Below are 24,652 nucleotides of genomic sequence, written 5' to 3'. Positions count from 1 at the left end.
GGTAATTATGTACTAAACTTTTCCAATTGATAAAAATGTCCTGTATATCATTTAATTTGACATATCTATCTACTAAACCAATTTTGTGACAAATAATTTTTGTAGATTATTGTTTAAGTATCTATCAGTCAAGGAAAATTTTGGTAGCAATTTTTTTATAAATCACTATTTGCAGTTTTCAGAATTTGCGAATCAAAATTCAAAATTTGCAAATGGCCGACATTGTGGATTAAACAATAGCAATAAAATACGGGAGATAATGTATAAAAATCTACCAAATGTGGAATGAGAGACCTACTTTCGACTGTCGAATTAAAAATAGAGTTTGAGCGATTTGGTGAAACTCGAGGGTTTAGAAAAGTTATTGTTAAAAACATTTTTCTGCTTGAATTTCATTATTATTTATTTGCTATCGATTAGTTGTATGTATTTTGATAATTTTTAAAATAGTGATTGCAAACTGGACACTCTTTTGATAAATATTTCTTATTTCTACAATAACTGTATTATTTTAAAACTATAAACATGAAAAAAGGAAAACATGAAAATGGTCATCGATTCGCAAGTTTTTGCTTTTTAGGTAGGATACTCAACGACTTTCTTGTGAATAAAATATACTAGACAGTCTGATAAGTCCCTGAAAAATGAAACACGGAGACGTTTTTTTTGGCCAAAGTCGGTTTTATTTTTCAACATACTCTCCTTTTAGGTCGATACAGCGAGTCCAACGATTTTCTAACTTTTTGATACCGTCCGAAAAGTACTCGATCGGAAGGTCTCCAAAATACGCCTCAGTTTCAGCAATGAGCTCCTCATTTGAGTAAAAACGCTTACCGGTGAGGCATCTTTTCAGGTTAGGGAACAAGTAATAGTCGCTGGGGGCCAGGTCTGGTGAATACGGTGGCTGAGGAACCAATTCGAAGCTGATTTCATGCAATTTTGCTTGTGCAACTAAGCATGAATGAACAGTGCATTGTCGTGATGATAAAGCAGTTTTTTCTTCTTCAAATGCGGTCGTTTTTCGGCGATTTCAATTTTCAATCGGTTCAATAATGATAAATAGTATGCTCCAGTTATGGTTTTACCTTTTTCAAGATAGTCCACGAATATTATGCCATGTGCATCCCAAAAGACGGAGGCCATAACCTTTCCGACCCATTGTTGCGTTTTTGTACGCTTCGGAGCACTTTGGCCCGGTGGAACCCACTGTTTTGCCTATTGCGTTGACTCAGGAGTGTAGTAGTGGATCCAGGTTTCATCCATGGTTATGAATCAATGCAAATACTCGGTCGGCTTACGCGAAAATAATGCCAAATTCTGCTGGGAAGTTGTCACAAGAATTCGTTTTTGGTCCACTGTGAGCAAACGCGGCACCCATCGCGCGCAGAGCTTCTTTATGCCCAAAACTGAATGCACGATATAGCCCACACGTTCCAATAATATGCCTACAGCATTAGCTACCTCTCTCAATTTCACTTTGGGATCATTCAACATCATATCATGGATTTTTTCGAAATTTTCTGGTGTAGTGACCTCTTTTGGGCGCCCAGATCGTTCAGCATCAACTGTGCTCGTACGGTCACAACGAAACTCGATAAACCACTTATGAATCGTTCCAATCGACGGTGCAGAGTCCGGGTAATACATAAATGGCTGAAGTTTTGACAGGCGTCATTTGAAGGATCAAGCTCGACGGAAATGGTTCACATTAGTGAATACTAAATCCATCTCTTAGAATTTTCAGGTACTTATCAGACTGCCTAGTATTTCAACCTGAAATCTTAGAAAAGTGGTACCTACAGTGTAGTTATTTAAAGTAATGTCTTCTCTTAATATTTCACTATTTTCTTACAATAAACACGCCATTTTCAGGTTTTGAGTCAATTTTCAAATGTGAAACTTGAAATAATATTCACAATAATTTACATGATGTATTTTACTTTAAAATTATCGGTTGTTCAATCTCACCGAATATTAATAATTTGCTTATCAATCCATTATATTGTAATAAACAAATTCAGTCAAAAATTGCAAAATATTGTTTTTCTAATAAAAAAGAATGTATTTTTTCTAAAGTTCCTTCTGATTAACTTAAGAAAGATACAATTAGAGAAACTGTTTTTAATAAATGTTAAGGAAATCAAAGTAAAAAGTAGAGTAACTAAATTTTTCAAGGAATCTGCAGCGACCAGTGGAAACATCATTTCATTTTTTGTGAAAGTAGAACCCAACAAAATCGTTAACTTTCTCTCAAAATTTAATTCTTCAAATAACAGAAAATTCTTAACATATTAGATGCAGATAGAGCTGTAAATGAACCATTTTTTAAATGATTTTAAAACCCGTGAAAACTCTATGATTCTCTGAAAGATTGAAATTATTTGATGATTGCTTAAAACTACATGTTTAATTTATTTTGATCATTAAAAAATGTAAGCCAATATTTTTTAGATGTGAAATAATACAAGTCAATATTCTTTTCTGTAAAATGTGTAATTTGGAACTCATATTCTTTCGGCCCACAAAGAGTCGTAAGAGTATGGGGGGGGGGGGCCTGGATTTGCAAATAGAAGGGGGGCACAGCCGCAGTGTTTGACTAATCGGCAGAGTATTTTTTACTCAAATTCTATGGACTCCTTGGCAGGTCGTGAGGATATTGAAAAGGGGGGATATGGAAGAAAGGGCTTGGTTTTTTTTAATCCATTATAAAATTAAAATTTCTGAAGTTTTTCTATAAGTTACGTTAGAATTTCACCACTGTTTTTAAAATTATAAAAACAGTATTCAATGGCTCGAGTAAACATTGTACTATTAAAGCCATTAACATTTTTTAACACGCGTGTACCATTCTCGATGTATAGTATTAACCAGAGCAGCTGTTATATCTTTAAAAAACATTTATTTACAATCGCGATATGTTTCAGTAATAATTATCGTAGAAAATTATGAATGTTTTCATTACATTAAACTCTTGTCTGTGGTAAAAGTCATTTCTCACGTTTGTCTACATAAGATAACAGCGTCTGTTTAAAAATCACTGTGATAAATGTTTACGAATTTGATACAAAATTTGTTTAAGCAAATAAACGAAATGAAATGTAAATATCTAAAAAGGACAGGTATGTCGCCTATCAGTAGTTGCACTGTTGACAAAATTCTTTATAAGCAAGTACATTATATAGTTTTTTCTCTGCTCAAGTAAAATGAAGGCTGTTTTTGATTTCGCTTACACCTTGGCAATTGTTCTAAATTCTATTGGTGATTATTATAATATTACAATAATTTAATAATATGTCAGTGAAGAAATAAGCTTCACAACAAACGAAAAGCCGTAAAAACCTCTTGTCTATCTTGAGGACACAAATCGATTTGCGGATGAGAGGCCTTTGCATCCACCTCGCAATTGCTTCGGTTTATTCCTGGCTAGCGAGTATTTTTTTTAATTTTACGCACAAGTGATAACTTTGACAACCCGAGAGCACTGACCACAAGCACTATCATTTACACTGATTATATTGGGTACATTTGACGCAGCTCATTTCCAAAGTAGAGGGTAAGAGCAACAAATAATGTGGACAGGTGGACGGAAAGGATTTTAATCGCACGTATGAGCAGCAACATCGACAGCTTGAAAGAATAAATCTGTCGAAATAGACGCTTGTAGCTGTTTTAGAGATCCTAATTTACTACTGGTGTATCCTACATAAGGCTCTTGAGCACAAGCTTAGATCCTTCGAAACACCAGTACCATGTGTCTAATCCAAAGTCTATACTCATCTCTCTTGTGTACGCCTCGAAGTTACTTAATTCACTTTGGATTGGGCTGGCACACTAATTTACGAGAGACTATTTTAGAAAACATCTAGTTGTCTATTTCTTGTTGCAGAGTTAAGTTGGCAGTTCGAATGCTTGCCAAATGGCGAACCTATTCCTGGGATTTCTACCAGTGAACCTTCTATCTCTTCTGAAAGACACCATTCACCTGAAAAGTCTCTTGTTCCTGCCGAGAATCGTGTTCGTGACAGGTCCAGATCTTCACCAGACAGGTCAATGGCGCCTCCTACAAAATACATAGCTGTCACTACAAAGCTTCCGTCTCCTGCTGGGCGTGACCAAACAAACGCGAATTATCATAATAATTACAATCCTGAAAGGTCCATCGCTTCTTCTACCAGGTTCATAGCACCAGCCACAAGGCTTCCTTCCCCTGACGGAGTTGGATGTGGAATTGACAAACTTCGATTTATTCGGCTTATTTCTGTAAAGAATCCACACCGGATATTTGAACTTCGAAGATACATATTTTCTGTGAATACAACACTAAAAATCAATATGAGTAAAACCCGGTTTGTCCCTACGCCAACCAACGAACAAATTGTTTTATCAACATTGGATGGTGACGTCTTAGCAATATTACAGCGTTGTGATACACTTGCTGGAATTTATATTTATGATAAGAATACTAGAAATCAAAGACGGGCAAAAATTAACATATCAAGCAGCATGATTAACGCGTTGACCAGCGAAGAAATCAATGAATTTAGGGTGGGGCCCCGAAAATCACTCGCATGGTATTTTCAAGTGACGTATGTAAACCACATGTAGATTGCAATATTGTCCATAATTAAATTAAAAGAAATTCGAAACTGATATATTATGTTAGCGATCGGAAATAAGATCAAACGGTTTCATCTTTTTTGTTAACAATTAATCTGCTTTGATGAAAATTGTTCTTTTTAATGATAAATGTAACCATATCAGGTAGAGGTTTAAACTTTGTTGTTTTTAAATTCACTTATTCTGTTGGAGAATTATTTTTTGGAGAAAAGTTAACGTTTTATTTAAAATTCATGTTTGCGGGCCGAAAAGTCGAAGGTTGAGGAAGAATGCAATGTTTTAAACAGAAAAATTGACTTCTTTGCCAATAATGTTTTATCTTTTTTTTAAATGTAAAACTACTTTGTGGAAAATTTAATGTATTTCAATAGGAGAAAAATAAAGTGAGTTGATGTCTTAAAATGTGCTAGTTTGGAAATGTTTTCTTTTCTTTGTATTTACTTAGCTAAACCTGACACCATCCTGACGCAATTATTCCACTCAGTTTTTATGAACTATCTTGATGAAGAAATATCAAACCGATGTTTTTTCATATCTAAAATAAAGTAATTATAATAAAACTGCTTCTTTCTTATTTAGAAATAACACATAATCAATTACTTCAAGAACTATAAAATCTCCTTAAGCCTTTAAAATAGTGCTCTCAGACAAGCATATGTATGAATAGGTTTCTCCAGTATTAATGTTTCTATTAATGATTCAGATGAATCTTGGCAGGCTTCGTTTAATCCAAAATCACTCTAATTTTTCTTCAGTACCCCTCGACGACGCTTAATACACTCTTGTGCTGACTTGCACTAGGAGCATACATCTTTAGGACAATTAGATAAGATACATGAATCACCATATGTTTGTAAAGATTTCTATAATTGACGCAAAAATATAATTCGAAAGAGGAGGATCTCATATTGTGGGCCCTGTAGATGCTTTTCGTTCGGATAGAATTGTTTCAAAAAGGGATAGTAGATAAATAGGCTGAATTCTGCGTCTTTGCAAACGGGCCTGTTAGCTGCCAGGTGTTCTCAGAAGCCTGCTACATTTTTTTCTCAAACTACGTTTTTCTCACATATTTTCACATACAGGTTCAATTTTCTAAACAATACTTTTATTCAGAATGGCCTCAAAGATCTTGCACAGCGTGAGCAGACAAGTTATTGTCCTATAGTTTATTTAGTTTGACAAGTCCTGAAAAAAGAATACGTTCTCAATATGATCCGGAAACACGAACAAGTGGACAATTCAGCGTTTATGTATAAAGTCCAGCCCAATAAAGCACCAGATGGAAACATCCGCAAACATTTTTTGACAATAGTATCATCAGCATCTTTCACAGACTTGTAAATGGTCAATTGGCGTTGTTTAAGCTAACGTTAGTTTATCTTTTCACTCGGCTTGAACTCTATCAGGGAGGGTTTCATTTTGACATGCCAAGTCTGTGTCATTTACACCTAACCATACAGTCTCCAAATTTTCAGTCAAGAGATTTTGATGATAGCCGCAGAATGTGTCAACAACACTACGAATTTCTATGAAACATTCTGTCTTATTGTTTAACTAACGATAGAACGAATTACATCCAAAGGCTTATCTCATTCGTGTAGTATAGTGTTACATCGTTTTCCACATTTTTAAATTAAAATCAAAACCCTCATTAAGTAAACTTCCAACTTGCGAAACGGGCCTAAAGGTAAATTAAACAGCACTCCGTTACTAAAAAAAGGAAACGCAGGAATACAGATACTAATACCGAGATACTAAGCATGGTTGACCCTGAAATTTGCGGCGTTCAAGGTTAGTTAGAGGCTATTCAAAATTACCAAAGTTTTCCAAGAAGTCAGTGTAATTCCTAAAGTAAATTTCAACGAGTAATTCATTGATGAGATCTGTATTGAACTTGGTTACAGTTTTTTGAATATTGTGAAATCATAAGGAAATTTTTCATTAAAAGTTCTAGGTGTTCTGGTGAGAGTTCTGTTCCTCCCCGAAGAGTTATACAGTCCTATACCGTTTGTCGATACCTAAGTCAGTACCTAAGGCGAAGCCATAAGTCATATACCATTTTTCCATGCGATTATTATGAATCGAAACTGAATTTACGTATTTTAAGTACATACTTACTATTTTTTGCTAAAAGATTCTTATGGCGCAAGCTAAACTTTCAGAACGAGTGAGCGTATCTGTATTAATGATGCGCGATTGGGGAGATCAAGTTCGATCTTATGATCAAGTTCGCTTGCTTTTTAATCGCACTTTTCGTAATGGAGAATGGTTAAATCCTGTCTCAAAATCAACAATTAAAAGAACTGTAAGGCGTTTTATGAATCATGGGCCTATCAAGGACCTTCAGAGAACTGGTGGGCCAAAATCTGCAGGATTTGAGGAGATGCAGATGGACATATACCAAGCATTTGTTGAAAATCCGCACCTTAGTTTACCTTGAGCTAGTTATTAGCGTGACGTTGCTCCTGAGGCAGTGCGAAATATTTTAAAGAGCATTAATTTCCATCCTTACAAAGTTCATCTGGTACAACAGCATAATGAAGACGATCCCGATCGTTGGGTTGAAATTTGTGAAATTATGATGGACAGAATTGATAGAGATTCTCTCTGCTTGTATAATACAGTATTTTCAGATGAATCTACATTCACTTTAAAAGGTAAAGTTAACAGGCAAAATTGTAGATATTGGTCCGACACAAATCCTGATTGTATGTTGGAGAGTCACACACAATATCGACAAAAGATTAACGTTTGAGTCGATATTTTGAATGATACATTGATAGGCCCTTTCTTCATCGATGGTAATCTCAATGCCCGTGCATATGAAAAGCTTCTCAGAAACCAAATTGTACCAAGAATAAGGGAGATTACAGGCGATAAAAATCAAAATATTTGGTTCCAGCTGGACGGAGCAGCGGCTCATAACGGTAGGGAGGTTCGAGCATATTTAGATACTCAGTTCCCTCAAAGGTGGACTGGCAAAAGGGGTGAAATCAAGTTGCCTGCTAAATCTCCTGATCTGACGCCTCTCAACTATTTTCTTTGGGGTTATTTAAAAAGCGAAGTATACTAAACGCAACCGCATAGCTTAGAAGAATTGCAGAATCGGATTCTGCAGCATGCTACGTTGATTGAAAGGGAGATGATTCGTAATGCTATAATTGATCTTTACAGTTGCATAGCTTTTTGTTAAGACGCTCAAGGTTTTCAGTTCGAACATCTTCACTGAAGCATGAGAGGCAAGAGGACTCACGCTAATCAAGCACCCCAAAGAGAACAGAATTCACTACGTCCACGTGCTTGTTCCTGGGTAATGCTAAACGTAAACGTAAACTGCTTGAAAAAAACATAAAGAAAACCTTGATGATCATCACCAAGATCAATTTAGAGCTCAACAATAAAATTCTCTTTAAAATTTACTTCAAAAGTTGTACTGACCTCTTGGAAAACTTTCTTAATTTCAAATAACCTCTAACTGACTTTGAACGTTTAAATTGACCTATGACTTGGGTACATACTTGAGCGTAGAAGCTTCTGCTCTATCGATTGCAGATGTAAAAAAAGGACGTTTTCATTTAAAAAAACAAAGCTGACCTTCAAAAAGCCATGAAGATCTACTTCAAGGCCAAAATGAAGGTTAACATTAAATTCATCGCTCACAATTACTTCAGGAATGACCTTCACTTTTTTGAAAAATGTTTTACCTGAGGAAATATCCAACCGTCCCGGGACTTTTTATTTGTTTAATAAGCAGCACGTAGATCTGGAAACTATGTTTAGAGTAAAAAGACTACGAAGTTTTATTTCGAAAGCCACAAGATTTATTAAATTCACATATATCCCACAAAGGCGATCTAGCACTTGCGAACCATTTATAAAAAATAGGATACGCGAGATACGGATCACGATTCTCTGGACAGAGCTATGTATAGAAATTCGATACTCTTCACATGTGAATGACACGGCAATCAAAAGCTCTCTGAAATCAAGCTTATGCAAATATCAATTGAATTCAAATAATAATTAAAAACAACAAAATAACCGTCCAATACATACATATTCCTATAAGAATAATCAATTTTAATAAACTGCAATTCTCATTCACACCATATTTACTTTTATTTACACAGCATAGAGTGTAGCGCCACTGGCCGTGACAAAACTAGTCCTTTCAACTGAAGATTATTTACACGGACTGGAACTAACCGTACTTCATGAGTCAGACGTCGGTAATTATCATTTGCAGTTTTTACGGTGATTACGCTTACTTAATTGTTTTACTCGGGAAAGAATTCAGTTGTTCTCCCTAAGGGCCATTTAGAAGTTGGAATTTTCGGAAGCTTCATAAGCATCATGTCACCAATGTTTATATCAACCTTCGCCGTTTCCCATTTATATCCTTGTTGTAATTTTTGATCAGTGGACCTCCAGTTATAAAATTCCCTTGCAAAAGATAAGAGAACTCATCAGGATCGCTCGAATTTTCTGCTGTAGGTCTAGAATTTAGACAACTCTTTATCTAATATAGAACATTAGTTAGTCCTTCGAACGTAAGAGGAAGACTGTGAGCGTTTTCATTCCCAACTACAAGTTTAAAGGAGTGTTGTAATTTAATATCAGCTCCTTGGAAATTCGTTCCATTATCGCTATATAATTTAGAGAATAAACCACGAAGAGAGACGAAATGTTTGAAGACTGCTGGAACGCTTTTTGTGGTATTGTCACTGACTAATTCGCAATGTATTGCTCTGAAGGCGAAACATACGAAAAGTGCCACAAACCATTTTTGTGACTAATAACCATGATCCAAAAATTTGGTCTAAAAAAATATGAGGTTAATTCAGATTCTCCACAAAAGGCTCTTAGATGAGATTAAGTATCCGTTGATTTTGATCCACGAAGTTTGGGTAAAATCACCAGGTGCTTTGCGTCAAAGGATATAAGATCGTTTCCTAATCATCGTTTATCGCGTACTAAACCTTGTTTATCATGAACAGGGTTAATCTTTTCAAAAGAGTTTATTATTGGAATTGCATCTCTTTTAAGAAAAGATTGTTTCTCCTTTTTAAATTCAGTATTTAGAGTTTCTTTTAGTCAGTAAAGTCTAACAAGTAAAAGATAATTAGGTTAAGCCATTATTAATTTTTAAGTTTATTTCAAGTGGAATTGACAAATTATATTCATTTTTAGAAAGGAGTTTAAAGAATAGAATAAAAATAAAACGACTGCACCATGCCGTGACTCTCGATAATTTTGGCAAAGAAGTTTTTTATGAAAATCGACTAAGTGAAAAAACTAGAGATCTGCTACATAAGTATGAACTTTAGTGACTATTTGCTTAAGATCTGCGGTGGATGGAGGATTTAGTGTTAATGTAGGCAGTTTGAATTGATAGCATTTTAGAAAATGCGGTCAATACCAATATAATTTATTATCTAGAATTTTAGATGGAGAGGAACCCTGGCGAAATTTCTTCAGGTAGTAACGTACTTTCATTTTATAGTCAGAATTTTACTTTGTATCTCCGCAACCCGATTGACAACAAAGGTAGGCCAGGTTAGAGTTTTTTTTAAGCCAAACCAAAACAGTTCACAGGTCCGTCCATCCATGTATCGGAACATTGTTTAGATTAAGGTCTCTTTCTATCTTTTAAATTAATTTGGTATACCACTTTGGTTTACGCAGCCGCAAAGTTCACTCATCCCGAAGGATCGTACAATCGCGGGGTAATTAAAAAGGGATCAATGAAGGAAAGCGTAAGAGAGGGTTGGATTAAAGAGCGTTTATTGAGGTCGGATAGTTTTCGCTCAATCCAATCGTTTATAAATAGGAGGAGGAATAGGGAAGCAATAGGATACTGTTGCTAGAATTTATATTTATAACAAGAGTACTGCAAATCAAAGACGGGGTTTATGGTTGGGCCCAGGCACTCAGTCTCATGGTTTTTTCGAGTGAAGTATGTAAACCACGTGTAAAATTTATTATTATGCACCATTAAATTAAAAGAAACGTAAAACTAAAATATTACATTTGCAATCTGAAATGATGTCAAAATGTGTTATCTTTTTTCGTCAAAAAATAATCTTTCTTAGTTAAAAGTTCCTTATTTTTATTTAAAAGTCTACAATCATATTTAGAATTCATAACTAGTGACTCTTGGTGAAAAAGTATACGATTTTGAAATCTGTGGAAATCCCGTACAAGTGCATTGGTATGTTTTTGACACGTGGGTTTGACTTTCACCCGACAGATTGAAAGGCGAAATCTGTCTCTTATGCGGGCTTGCAATAGAAGCATAGACATTCAGATCAACCATATAAAATACACGAATGATCTTATGCTCGTAAAGATTTGTGACAATGCCATTAGAAAAAATGCAATGCGAAAGAAGAGGAGCTCTAAATGTGACAATGAAAGATGCTGTTCGTTGTAATACAATTATTTTGAAATAAGATAGTAGATTTAGTTTACACAAAATTCATCAATTTCTCTATGCATCCCACAGATGATAAGCCTAGGAGATTTTAAATAAAACCTTTTTAATTTGCATTCCAGACCATCGACAGGCAGTGCTGGTTGGATGCTGCGTCTTTAAGAGGGCACTTGTCAGTTAGTAGGTTTATTCGGTAGCATGCTACACTTTTTTAAACCATGTATTCCTTGCATATCTCGACACACAGGTCAAATTCTCCAAAGAATTCTTTTGTTCAGGATACCTTTTAAGATCTTGTAGAACATGCTCAGACAAGATATTAACTTGTACTTCCTTAATTTATACAATTTGCGAAATAGGTTTACCTACTTAGTATGGCCAGGATACACAAAAAAGTAGACAATTCAGCGTTGATGTACAAAGAATCTTAAAAGGCTGCTCAAACATTTAGTCTCGGCTTGAACACCAGGGGTCCGCAAAATCATCAAACGAGAAAGTACTAGATAAAAACTTTGCTAAACACCTCCTGGACAAGAGTATGCTCAAGATGTTTCACAGCAATTTAGAAAGTCAATCTTTGTCGCTTTAGCAAACGTTCGCTTTCCTTAAATCATCCGGATTAAATTTTGTCACGTTGGGTTTAATTTTGGCGTGCCAAAACGGATTTTTTTTCACTTCAGCATACCATCGCCATATTCTGAACCAAGAGATTCTGACAACAGCTGCAGAGCGTGTCATGCACCCTAAGAGGTCCTATCAATTCTATCTTGTTTTTTAGTTGACGCTAGAACTACGTACATTCAAAGGCCTTTCTCGTCCCAGCGCAGTATAAGGTAAATTAGCCTTTCTAAAGAAAAGTTAAAGGGAAGAGGAAAAGGGTACTAAATAATTATTTGAATTTAGAATTATCCCACAAAACTATTGAATTATTTAGCATTTAAAATTATCATTGAAAAATATAATATAACAATATAATCAACATATGTACATATTTTAAAATGATTAGATTCTTGATAAAATAACATTGTGTAACATGGGGAGATGGAGCAGGTATTAAAATAATTAAAATCTTTAGATAATCATTAAACTCTTTCTAAAATATTTAAAATATTTTTTTAATATTTGGTATATTTTTTAAATGGTTAACATCATTCGGAAATCATTTAAGTCTTTGTGAAATCTTTCAAGACTATCTGAATTTTTTGGGAAACATTTGAAATCTTCCAGAAATCGTTAAAATCTTTATGAAATATTTCGAAAAATGTGTAATTTTAATTAATTTTAATACATCCGTATCTATTTATTTATCTATCTATCCGAAATATAAGCTAATAATATTCCGCATCGAACAATCACGGCCAATTAAAAAAATGTTGCTTTTATTTATTTTTTTTTAATAAGAAAAATTTTCGAAAATGGACTTTTTAAGTATACCGGTTTTTGAAAAATGGTTTGATTCAATCAAAAATAGATAGTAAACTGAAAGCAAGTATCCAAAAAAGATTTCCAATAACAATTCAAGTGTTAGCAAATTTATTGAATTTGTTATAAACAAGTATGTGAATGAAAATCGTTTCCTGAGTATTGGCGTCGATTTGTCCCTTGAATCGCACTAAATTTGAACAATTAATGGACATAAAAAGCTTTTCAGTTGAATTAATAAAAGTTAATACATCATTTGTTATTTTAAAAGCAATTTTTATATACAAATATCCATATGAGGTATTTTTTATGGAATTAATAAAGTTTTCTGCCATAAAATCTATTATGCAATACCTGGAAATTAACCCATAGTATTATATTTAGTCACCGAATAAAATTTAATAATTGTTTAAGCTACCTCAAGTATTAAATGCACGATTTGATTGTTTTTGGAGGTGTAAAGTAGATTTTTTCGATGAAAGTAACTGAAAACAACTAACTTCTAAATTTTTAAAAACTTTTAGATGATGTTAAACAATATATTATTATAAAGAACAATTGTTTATATAAATTTTTATTATTTCATGTATTTTAAAAAGAAAATACTGATTTTTTCGGAAATTAACAGACAGTTATTTAGCAATATTTTTTTTCTATGAATCAATAACATTTGATAATTGTTTAACACAACTTAATTAACCAAAATCATTATTTAGCTATATTTGAGCATTTAAATTTGTTTTGTTTTTTTTCATGTAAAGAACTGTTAATAACACTTTTTTTACTTGTTATAATGTATCGATAAAGATCCACTATTTATATTTTTATTAACAATTCAATTAACTTAGCTATACTCGGTATAGAATATAGGATTTGCCATGGCCGAGAATAATTTGTTTACTACATTGTTAATAAAAATAAAAATTGTAGATAGTAATAGAACTATCAAAAAATTAAAAATTGCATTATTAACAGACGATTACACAAAAAGATATTCATCGTAATCGATTCATATGGAAAAATCATTTATAAATCACTGGCTGCTAATTCCGTGAAAAAAGCGCTATTTTATTTATAAATACAACTAATAATCAAAATAATAATAATACTAAGAATTTATTTCAAAGTAATAAACAGTCGATTCCATTGGAAAAACTTGATTTATTCTATAAGAAATCCCTGACATGAATATTTCTTTATAAAAATTCCTTTATAAATAGAAAATTTTTTATTAACTTTTAATAATTCAACTAAAAAACTCAATCCCCACAAAATTAATTTTGTTTACTTCTTTGTTTATGACCACTTCAATTAATTTATTATCATTTGCATTTCTATTGGAAATTCTTTTAGATAGTTGCTTTCAGTTTTCTTTGTATTCATTCATTTAAGACATTTTTTTGAAAAGCAGTATACTTCAAAAGTTAAAAAAATTTTATTTTTGATAGTTTTTATCATATAAACAAAAATATTTTAAAATCGACAATAACAGCCGGATGCAAAATTGTATTATCTTTTATCTAAAAAAAATTAAAATCGGATAATAATAATTTGTTTTCTGAATATCAATTTGTTAACGAATGGTTTTTTTGTCCCGTTGTGAGCTGGGAATCGAACCAAAGGTCTTCCGGTTGCCGGACGGGTACTTTTCCCTTATGCTACTAGAGAAACGGATACAAAGATCCTCTTTTAGAAATATAAGAATTATTTTCCTAGGTGTAACGTATGAATATAAGTAAAATATTTGAAGGAATCTGTATTATCATCGGAGAGTTGGTAACCACAGATTAGTGTAGATAGCTCTAAAAATGTTTAAAATATCATTGAAATCCATAAAAATCCTTCAGAATCTCCCCAAATTTGTCCAAATCTGTAGAAATATAGTGGAATCTTCTAAGTATTTATGAATCTGTAGAAATTCCTAAAATCCTATGAAAAATCTAAAATCCCCAAAAATTTTGGAAATATTCCCTCCTTTGCTAAAAATGCAACTTTAATTTATTTTGATTGCTAAAGAATACAAATACAAAAATTTCAGTACAAACAGTTGGTTATATTTTAAATAAAAAGGTGAATTTTAAAATGGAACTACTTGTACTGAAATTTTGGTAGAAATGACCGAAATTTTTTTATTGTAGTACACACGGCTACAGAATGCAATTTTTAAGATTTCTTTCATAATGCATTGATAGTTTAAAAAAATTTCCATATGGAACATTCGAAGAAAAATGATAAAAAATACCCATGGAGAGAATATTCCACTCTCAAAAATGGATTAATAAAGCTATATGAGTTTTTCTTGCATTAAACTCTTATTTGTGACAAACAATGTTTCTAAATTTGTCTACCTAAAATAAATTGATTTTTGAAGATCACTTATATCAATTTTAATGAATTTTGTACAAAAATTTGGTTTGTCACACACTAAATATCCAGGTTTAATAATTAAATCCCGTTTTTCATGCTTAATTGCTTGTTGCCAACGTTCAACCTAATTTTTTGAACGGAGAAAAACACTTTTTTTACTCTATTTGAGCGGATCGAGTTGTACCACGATTAACAATTTGGATCTATACACCCATTTCTTTAGTCCATATTGAATTTATATCTCCATATTTTAATTTAATTTTTAAATAGATAAATGACTAAATTTACAGTAAACAGTGATGATTTTATCACAATTTCAACGATCAATACAATATAATAAATACTAAAAAGTTTGATATTTAGAAATTCTTGAATATGTTTATCGTAATGAAGTAATACATTATAATTGTTCAAATCATCAAAAATAGAAATAATATTCTTTATGTTAACACTTAAGATTTTTCAGTGTATTTGTTTTGAACGTTAATGAGATTATATTTATATTTTACCATTTTTCTCTCTTTGTTAATTAAAAACCTTAAAAATACATTTCCGTTGTATTTATGGTCTAATTTTTAATCCTCGACAGTTTTCAAATTCTGGAAAAGGTTAATTTTGGTTTAACTGCACGCGAGTATGTCTTTAAGTTTAAGGACAAGTGATACCTTTAAAACCTTGTGTGGAGTGACCACAAGGAAAATTATTTTCCCTGAATATACTGAGACAGTTGACTCAGCTTAATTCTAAAGCACCCGGTTAGAGCGAAAAAGCTGGCGGACAAAGATGAACGGCAATGATTTTATTTGCAGGTAACTTATTCTACGCCGAAAGATTGGGAGCCTAAATCTGTAAAAGCAGACCCTTTCGTATACCTGGTTCAGCAAGCCTAATTTGCTGCTGGTGTATCCTAAATGCAGCCTTTAGGTATAAGCTTAAGGTCCTCGGAAACACCAGTACCATTTGTCCAATCCAAATTCTACACTAATCTTCCATGTGTATCCCTAAAAGATACTTAATGCACTTTTGTGATGGCTGGTAATAGAAACATAGATCTTTAGGTCATTCATATTAAATGCATGGGTGACCCTATGCTCATGATAATTAATGTCGCCACTGAGGTGCCTAGAAGAATTGCATGGTGAAAGAAATATTAACAGAAACGGAATTCGAAAAAGAAGTTGACAGCTGGTATTACCCTGAAAGAAGCCCCTCCTCTGGAATAAGAATAATGACGGCAGTTGAATATAAATATTGATTTTTTTAATAAAAAATGCATTTTATAGCTGAAGCTGACACATGATGACATCCCCTTTATAGCCCAGTATTGTATATGCTTCACATATGAACATAAACATCAGCACCTTTAAAAACTGAAACTCAGTCTCTTCCACTTCAAAAACAATATCGAAAAAGCCTACCTCCGTTCAACTCCACTAAGCTGAAATTTCTACTGGACTGGTACTAAAGCGAAAACCTTTAAGGGTATTTTTGTAAATTTTTCAAGGTTTCCTAAATTGCATTGGCCGAATTGTTCACAATGTACGTTAGTTTAAATTGACAAGACGACCATTACACAGTCAGCGTAAATGCATATTAATGAAATATAATTTAAAGATAAATTTATAATTATTTTAAGAGTTCCAAATTTAAATAATTCAGTAAATTTGTCACGCTCTAAAATGTTTTGGCCTGGTACCTGAAAGGTAGAACAAGGGTGAATACATTTTAAGATAATTCCAAGCTATACCTCATAATGTAACCATCGCCAATTTAGTTTTACTAAAACGTATTTTATGACAAGATTTTTATCCAATGAGACACTTGACATAGGCTTAGAAGATCTTTCGAATTATTCATTGAATCTTGAAGGTGGACAATAAACATATCTCGTTCTCGATTATTTGCCTTATAAAAAGTACGCTGACAGGTTGGCGTAGTTTTTAAAGGCCTGCCACATTGGAATTATAGGAAAAGTCGTGAGACAAGTTTTACGACTTGTATTTCCTATCATTTGTGTCAAAGCGCATCATATTCAGAGAAAAGTTTTGAAATAAATTTTTCACAGGAACATGTTTGAATCATGGTCCCTTTATATTGCTGGCTAGTTTTGCAAGAAGTTCACCATGAAAAATTTCTCTTATTTTCCTGTCTGTTCTCTCAATATTACCACTGATTTATAAAAAACTTTTCAGAAAACATCTATGTTAATCATCACTTTTTTGTTGCAGAGTTAGGTTGGCAGTTTGACTGATTACCTAATGGCGAACCGATTCCTTGTTCCTGCTAAAAATCCACACCGTATATTTGAACTACGAAGATACGCTTTTTCTGTTGACACACCTCTAAAGATCAGAAAAAATAATAGCCGTTTTAGGTCTGCACCTACCAACAAAAAAATTGTTTTATCAACATGGGATGGTGACATATTCGCAATATTGGAGCTTTATAATAATCTCGCTGAAATTTATATTTATGATAAGAAAACTAGAAATCAAAAACGGACAAAACTAAGCATGTCAAGCAACATGGTTATCGCCTTGAGCCGCGAAGAAATCCGTGAAGTTATAATTGATCTGGAATGAGAGCAAAATGCTTGATATTTTTTCTTAAAAATTCAATCTTTTGTAGTTGAAGGTCTACTATTCTTAATTAAAAGTCTATAATCATACTTAGAATCTAGAATAGGTCAATTTGGTGAAAAATTATACTACTGGTTCAAAAGTCTAATTATAGTTGAACTTTTTTGTATAAAAACCATCTATTTGAAAAATTTTTCCTTTTAAAATTCACTTTTCATTTTTGGCTAATACGAATTTTCAGGTGGCAATCATCGATTATGTGTTTCAATCTAATTTTATTCTATTGTCTGAGGTGTCAAATGTACGAAAATCATTTTTGCGCTTTCAGAGTAGTTAGTATTGGACATTATACAGTTTTTTTCTAATTTCATGCTCGCAGGCATAGAAAATTGAAATTTTTGTGCGAAGGGTCTAAATTTTTAAAATAATTTGTTAATACTTATAAGCAAAGATGAAAAAAGCCTTTTTTGTTGAAAAAATTCATTATTGAAAAAACTGTCCCTTATATTCTGATGAAAATGGGTACTTAAGGGTTTTCGGGGTCACTAAATACGAATCTGGACTCAGATTTTGAAAATTCAAAATGGCGGACACAATATGGCTGGCGAAATTCGGAATATTTTTGGATTTCATCTGAAAATTGGTATGCAGGGGTTTTTGGAGTCACTGATCACGAATCTGAATTTAGATTTTGAAAATTCAGAAAATTTGGTACTAATCCATGTTTTAGGTGAGTAGGTGAATGCTTTTTCAAACATCAGGATTTTAAATATTTGTCATTTTGAATACAGATTCAAAATCAGCGACTCCCTGCCTGTGTTAACTTTTAAGAAACAATTTAGAAATATTTTGAATTTCGGCCCGCCATTTTGAACGTTCAAAATCGAAGTACATATTCATGATCGGAGATATCAAAAACCCCTGAATACCAATTTACAAAAAAAATCAAAATTTTGCCCGCCATGTTGAATCCGCCATTTTGAATTTTCAAAATCTGAGTTCGGATTCTTGATTAGCGACTTCCAAAAACACCTGTATACCAATTCTTTAAAAAAATCCAAAAATATTCCAAATGTAAGTCGCTATATTGGGTCCAACATTCTAAATTTTCTAACTTTGAGTTCAGATTCGTGATCAGTGATCCCAAAAAACGCTCGTATACCAATTTTCAGAAGAAAAAAGTATGCCAAACGTTAGTCGCCATATTGGATCCGCCATTTTGAATTTTCAAAATTTGAGTTCAGATTCGTAATTAGCGCCCCCAAAAACCCCTATGCACCAATTTTCATGAAAACTCGTTTCCCTAAAATGTTTGCCTGGAAAGTGTTAATAGAAGGTATCAAACAAGTATAAATTTATGTGGAAAATTAAGATTTATTTCTAATTTAGTTCCAAAAATCAACTAAAGGCACAACAAATGAATGAAAAATTTATTTTCATTTCATTTTGGTTTGGAAACGAAATTTTAAACGTATTTTCTGAATTTAATATAGTTATTATAATAGCAAGATTATTTACTAACTACAAAACAAAAGTATTAATGGCTAAATATATATCTTTCACTTGTTTGAGAAGAAAACGTGTAAATAGGAGCAACACGGGTTTGGGGCGGTAGTGAACACTTAGCAATAGAGCATAATTTTACATAAAATATACAAGTCATTTATTCTTAATAATATATTATCGTGAATATTAAATTAATAAAATAATCTTAAATTGTTGCAACATACTTGAAATAATTAAATGACTTTTCAATTTTGTCAAATTCCTTAAAAGGGTCAACATTTTTGGCTTCTTTAATTCTTTTGGTACCGATATTTGACAAATAACATCTTCTTAAAAAAAAATTTTTTTTCTCTTATTGACTTGGAACATATTTGAAATATTTATTTTAAACATCGCTTTTTACTATAATAATGCTTTGTCGTTAAATTATCTTGTTAATTATTTGGAACCGTAGTTTGTACAGATTTACATTTTGTGGAAACCTTTTTGGCTGCTGCAACTTTATTTCTTTTTTAAATTTTCTTCCTGGAACGGCTTAAGTTTTGTTCGACTGTTTTTTCATTCAAACGATTTTCGGATTGGTACAAATTTTTTTCACTTGAGCGCTTTCAGACTGACAAAACAAATCTATGTAGACAGACAAAACAAATCTATTTTCGCCAATTTTTTTCACCAGTTTTTGAACAATCGGCCGAACATTTTTTACTCATATTCTTTGGATTCCTGAACAGATTGTAAAAGTATTGAAAATGGAAGTATGGAAGGGAGGTGGGATTTTTTAAATCAACTATAAAATTCATATTTCCGAAGTTTCTTATGAGTTATGTTGGAATTTCATAATCGATTTAAAAATTATAAAAACCGAATTCAATGATTAGAATAAAATTTCTATTATTAAAAGTAATTAACATTCTCTGTATTTAAGTTCATATTTCTGTTTTACCTTCTCAGAATTAAAAAAAAAATTTTATTCAAATTTCACTATAGACTTCGCATTTTCAAAGCCGAATTCCAGAAATTGGGTACGAGTATTATAATTTTAAATTCTAAACCGCGTTCTTCATTTGATGTTTTTTACTTTTTAATGATTTTTTTGCCTAAAGTTTTCCTAAAGCTTTGTACAAAATTCTAAAAGTATTTTCGAATTTTTTGAAAATGAATTCAACAACTTAGATACAATTTTTATAATGAAAATTTCAAAAAAAAAACAGTGTTACAGTGTTACAGTTTTACTTTCCCAGAGTTTTTTCCAAGTATTTTTTCCAATATTTTCTAGTATTTTTTTAATGTATTTTATGTTAAAACTTAATATCAAAAGGAAACATGTAAAAAACATGCTTTAAAAAATTTGAATTTTAAACGCATAGCTCATTAATAAGTTAACTTATTTCAAAGTAATGAACAATTCTTTATCGTGTGTTTTATACTTTTTTGTCTTAAATACATAACTTGTATTGATAACGTACAAAATATTTCCATATTAATTATTACACGAAAAATAATCCTGTAGAGCATATTTGGCTAAAGAACCTATTTAGAAAACATTGATTCTCAATCTGAATATGCTTGAATGATGATGGTAGAAAATTATAAATGTTTTTCTTACATTGAACTCTTGTTTGTTGCAAAACTTATTTATAAAATTTGGCTACATAAGATAAAATTGTCTTTTGAATATCACTGATAAAATTTTTTTACGAATTCCTCACAAAATTGGGTTTAGCAAAAGACAAATGAAATGCAAACATCTGACAAGGACAGGCTTGTCCCCTTTAATCGTGATTATAAATATTGTATATAAAGTATATTATATTATCTGGCATGGAAAATTGAAATAATCAGTAGTGACACTGTTGCCTAAATTCTTGATTAAGACGTACATTAAATAGTTTTAACTTTTCTCAAGTAAAATGAAGACTGTTATTACTCTCGTTTCCATTTGCACAATCTTTTCGAATTCTATTGGTAAATATGATAACTTTACAATAATATAATAATATATGTGAGATTAAAAAGATGTTAGAATGCGATGTTATTGGTCTGAGTGTTATAATAATAAATAATTTAAACTATAAGTAAGATGATAAAATGGCATACTTCAGATCATAGGATTTAGATGTTGAATAAATTCTTTATTCCAATTCTTTGGCGTTCCGAACACTTTACGTTTTCTTTATCAGGATAGATTCGCATTCATCAAAGTTCCTTCCCAATGGGCACAAAATTTGGCGATGTCTTTACGACATTGTTACGACATCTTTAAGATAACTTTAGGGCATCATATGTCTATGACGTTTTGGTGTCTTAAAGATATCGTAAAGACATAATCAGATCATACGACTTATTTACGATATCGTTAAGACACCATAACGACATGGACATAGAATGTCGTAAAGTTGTCGTAAAGATGTCGTAACTATGTCGTGAAGGCGTCGTCAATCTTTGTGTCCACTGGGTAAACATATCATACTAAGTATTTTATAAATTCTGAATCCTCCTTTTCTTAATTTTTTATCAAAAAACAGTAAAAAATTAATATAATGAAAATTTGTTAAATTCAAATAGCGCGCCAAGTTTTTTCAGAAATTTAATACGAAATTGATAATAATATGATAATTTTGAGTTACGTTAAGTATTTCTGTTTTTAAATTAAAGGAGCAGTTTTTAAATTAATTATGAAAATCCATTCTAAGATTCTACGTTTGTAAGTGTTGTTTTCTTTTGCTAATATCTTTATATTATAAAAGCCAAAATCTATTTGCTTCTTAATACCGGGAAGATTGTTTTAATTTTGATTGAGAGATAGAAGATTTTTGTTAAATTAAAAGTTGAATCTGATTATGAAAACTTAGTAAGGTAGTTAATTTCAAATGTTATAAATTATTTTTTAATTCCTGTTCTTTGATAAATTGAAAAAAATTAATTTTAATTGATTTTTTGAATTAAGGAATCCAAGACTATGTTATATATTGGACTATAATTATTTATGACTGAGATTGTATTTTAATAATTATTACCATTTTCATCATAAAAAACATTTTGGCTATTAGGCTTTGAAATTCGTTAGGCTCATGGTAAAACTGTTACATTTCTCCAAACAATTAGATGTCCAGTTTCGACTTGGTGCTTTACTATAACTGTATGGTTTTTGTGATGTGTCTAAAAGTGCCATGATTTTTCTTTTTTCTCGTCAAGAGTAATCTACCAATTTAACCAACATTAAACTTTTTAGAATTCAAACATTTAATTTTGTATACAACATTAGTAAGTTAAAAATTGGCTAAAGAATCTTCGCCTTCTTTTATAAATTTATCCAGTTTCGACAAAATTCGAAAAATTGTTTTGATATTTAAATTATTAAGAATACTTTTAATATCAAAATGTAATTTACCATGAAAAGGTATAGGACTAAAGGTTTAAAAAAAATTCTAACTATATTTTCATTTTTTATTCTTGAAAGAAAGTTTATTGTTTTGATTTTGTTATTAATATATGCTTGAATAAGTTCCATTGGATAATTATTTATGAAAAGGTTTTTTTCAAAAATAAATTTAATGTTTGATTTGTGATTTAGATGTTTTAGATGCTCTCCAGATATACCATTTTTGAGGTGAAAAAAAACAATGATTATTTGGAGATAATTATTCAGTTGGATATTTTTCGTGTTGCTAGAAATAAATAAACTATTAAAATGCTAAATTTCAAAATGGCGGAATTAAAATAGCGGCAGAAAAATAAATGTTCCCAGTGGGCACAAACTTTAGCTACGTCTTTACGACATCGTTACGACATCTTTACGACAACTTTACGACATCCTATGTCTATGTCGTTTCGGTATCTTTGCGATATCGTAAAGACATCATCAGATCATACGACTTATTTAATATATCGCTTTAATGTTCGTTTTAAAAACCTATTTTCAATCATTCTTATTGTTATTATTTAAAAAATATCCATAGCAATTCCAATATGGCGGATAAAAAATATTTTACAATTATAAGGCCAACGCTAACTCATTCTTTTAAACATTCTTGTGACCACAAGATTGTTTAGTTATAGTTATAAAGAGAGTTATAAAGAAGGCAAAGAAAATACAAATACGACATCAATTATTTAAGGGGTTTCTGAGTACGCTAAATACAAACATGCAATTATTTTTGTGCAATTAGTTTTTTTTAACAATTTTTTTAAACAAATTATTGCGTAAAAAAATTTTTTTTATAAAAAATGTCAGAATTAGATTCTATGTCAAAAATTACGTCCGACATAGTATAGAAACTAGTAGTATTTTGAAATTTAACGTACTTAATAATTTTTTGTACAACGTTCATCCCGATATGTACTCTTATGTATGAAACGTCATTGATTTTATTTAACACATGAAAAATAGAAAATAAACTTTACATCGATTTCCGATCAAAGATTCGCTGCAACAAAAATTAACTTCACAGGATAAACTTTAACTAAATATCGTTTAAACTTTTTTTTGTTTTTCCATAACAACACATGTGTTTTGAAAACGCGAAGTTGTCTGAATAAAACTTTATCACTCTAGAAAATTTCCTGCAACAAATTTTATTATTACTTTATTCTGTATAAACTTAAAAATATAACTTTTATTTATAAATGTGTAATTTAGCTTTTAACCATTATTGCTGCTGCAATCCTTTTAAATGAAAAAGGTACCGGAGCAGACGAGTTATTCCGGTGTCCCTTTCAGTTTTAAATAGCTTTCCTGATGCTAAAATAAAAAAGTATGTCATACGTGCAAAGCTAAACTTTTTGGAAAATCCTGAGATTAATAAATCTTCAGATTCTTAAACTAATTTTGATACAAATACTACCCAAGAAATAGGTACACCTACCACTCTATAAATAGAAACAAATACGACTTAAGAAATAGGTGCAAACAGTGATAGTGACAAAGAGTCACGTACTTCATCCCATAAGTCACCTAATAAAAAAAATTAAATTTGATTCGGTTGAAGTATCTTGCAAAGATTTGCATCTTTTTGAATTAGGGAAAGAATTGTTCTTACAAATTTACCAAAAAATGAAGGATTTAACATCTACTTCTTTCGAAAAAGTTACACTTCTCACTTTGGCACCGAAAAGTTGGAGTACCAGGGAAACCAGTTAGTTTTTTAATGTATCGCGGCGGCAAGTAAGGAATGCTAAAAATTCAGTGGGCACAAAATTCGGCGACGTCTTTACGACATCGTTACGACATATTTACAACTTTACGATATCCTATGTCCATGTCCTTTCGGTATCTTTGCGATATCGTAAAGACATCATCAGATCATATGACTTATTTACAATATCGTAAAGACGTCTTAACGACAAAGACATATGATGTCGTAAAGTTGTCGTAAAGATGTTGTAACGATGCCGTAAAGATGTCGCCAAACTTTGTGCCCACTGTGGAGCTTGTTGAAGAAAATGGTATTTATATATAACCTCATTTACGAAAAGGTAAACCATTAAATAAAAATACTGCAACGCTAATCAAGAGAATCAGATCATACGACTTATTTACGATATCGTAAAGACGTCTTAACGACAAAGACATAGGATTTTGTAAAGTTTTCGTAAAGATATCGTAACGATGTCAAAAGATGTCGCAAAACTTTGTGCTCACTGCGAGCTTGTCGAAGAAAATGATATTTTTATATCACCCAATTTAAGAAAAGGTAAACCGTTAAATGAAAATTCGGTAACGCTAGTC

General features: G+C 31.6%; 1 protein-coding gene across 1 annotated transcript; it reads right to left on the bottom strand.

The window, feature by feature from the left end:
- Nucleotides 1-682: 682 nt before the first annotated feature.
- LOC117181411 (histone-lysine N-methyltransferase SETMAR-like) lies at nt 683-1,635 on the bottom strand (the record flags this gene model as incomplete). Its single annotated transcript, XM_033374036.1, has 2 exons — nt 683-948; nt 1,338-1,635. Coding segments are annotated over 2 exons (564 nt in total), but the record flags the coding sequence as incomplete, so codon positions are not given.
- Between the last annotated feature and the right edge of the window lie 23,017 nt (nt 1,636-24,652).

Source organism: Belonocnema kinseyi, chromosome 10 (assembly GCF_010883055.1).
Source record: "Belonocnema kinseyi isolate 2016_QV_RU_SX_M_011 chromosome 10, B_treatae_v1, whole genome shotgun sequence".
Taxonomy (NCBI): domain Eukaryota; kingdom Metazoa; phylum Arthropoda; class Insecta; order Hymenoptera; family Cynipidae; genus Belonocnema; species Belonocnema kinseyi.
The sequence above is the reverse complement of the archived record's forward strand: the minus strand, read 5'-3'. Positions and strand labels throughout refer to the sequence as shown.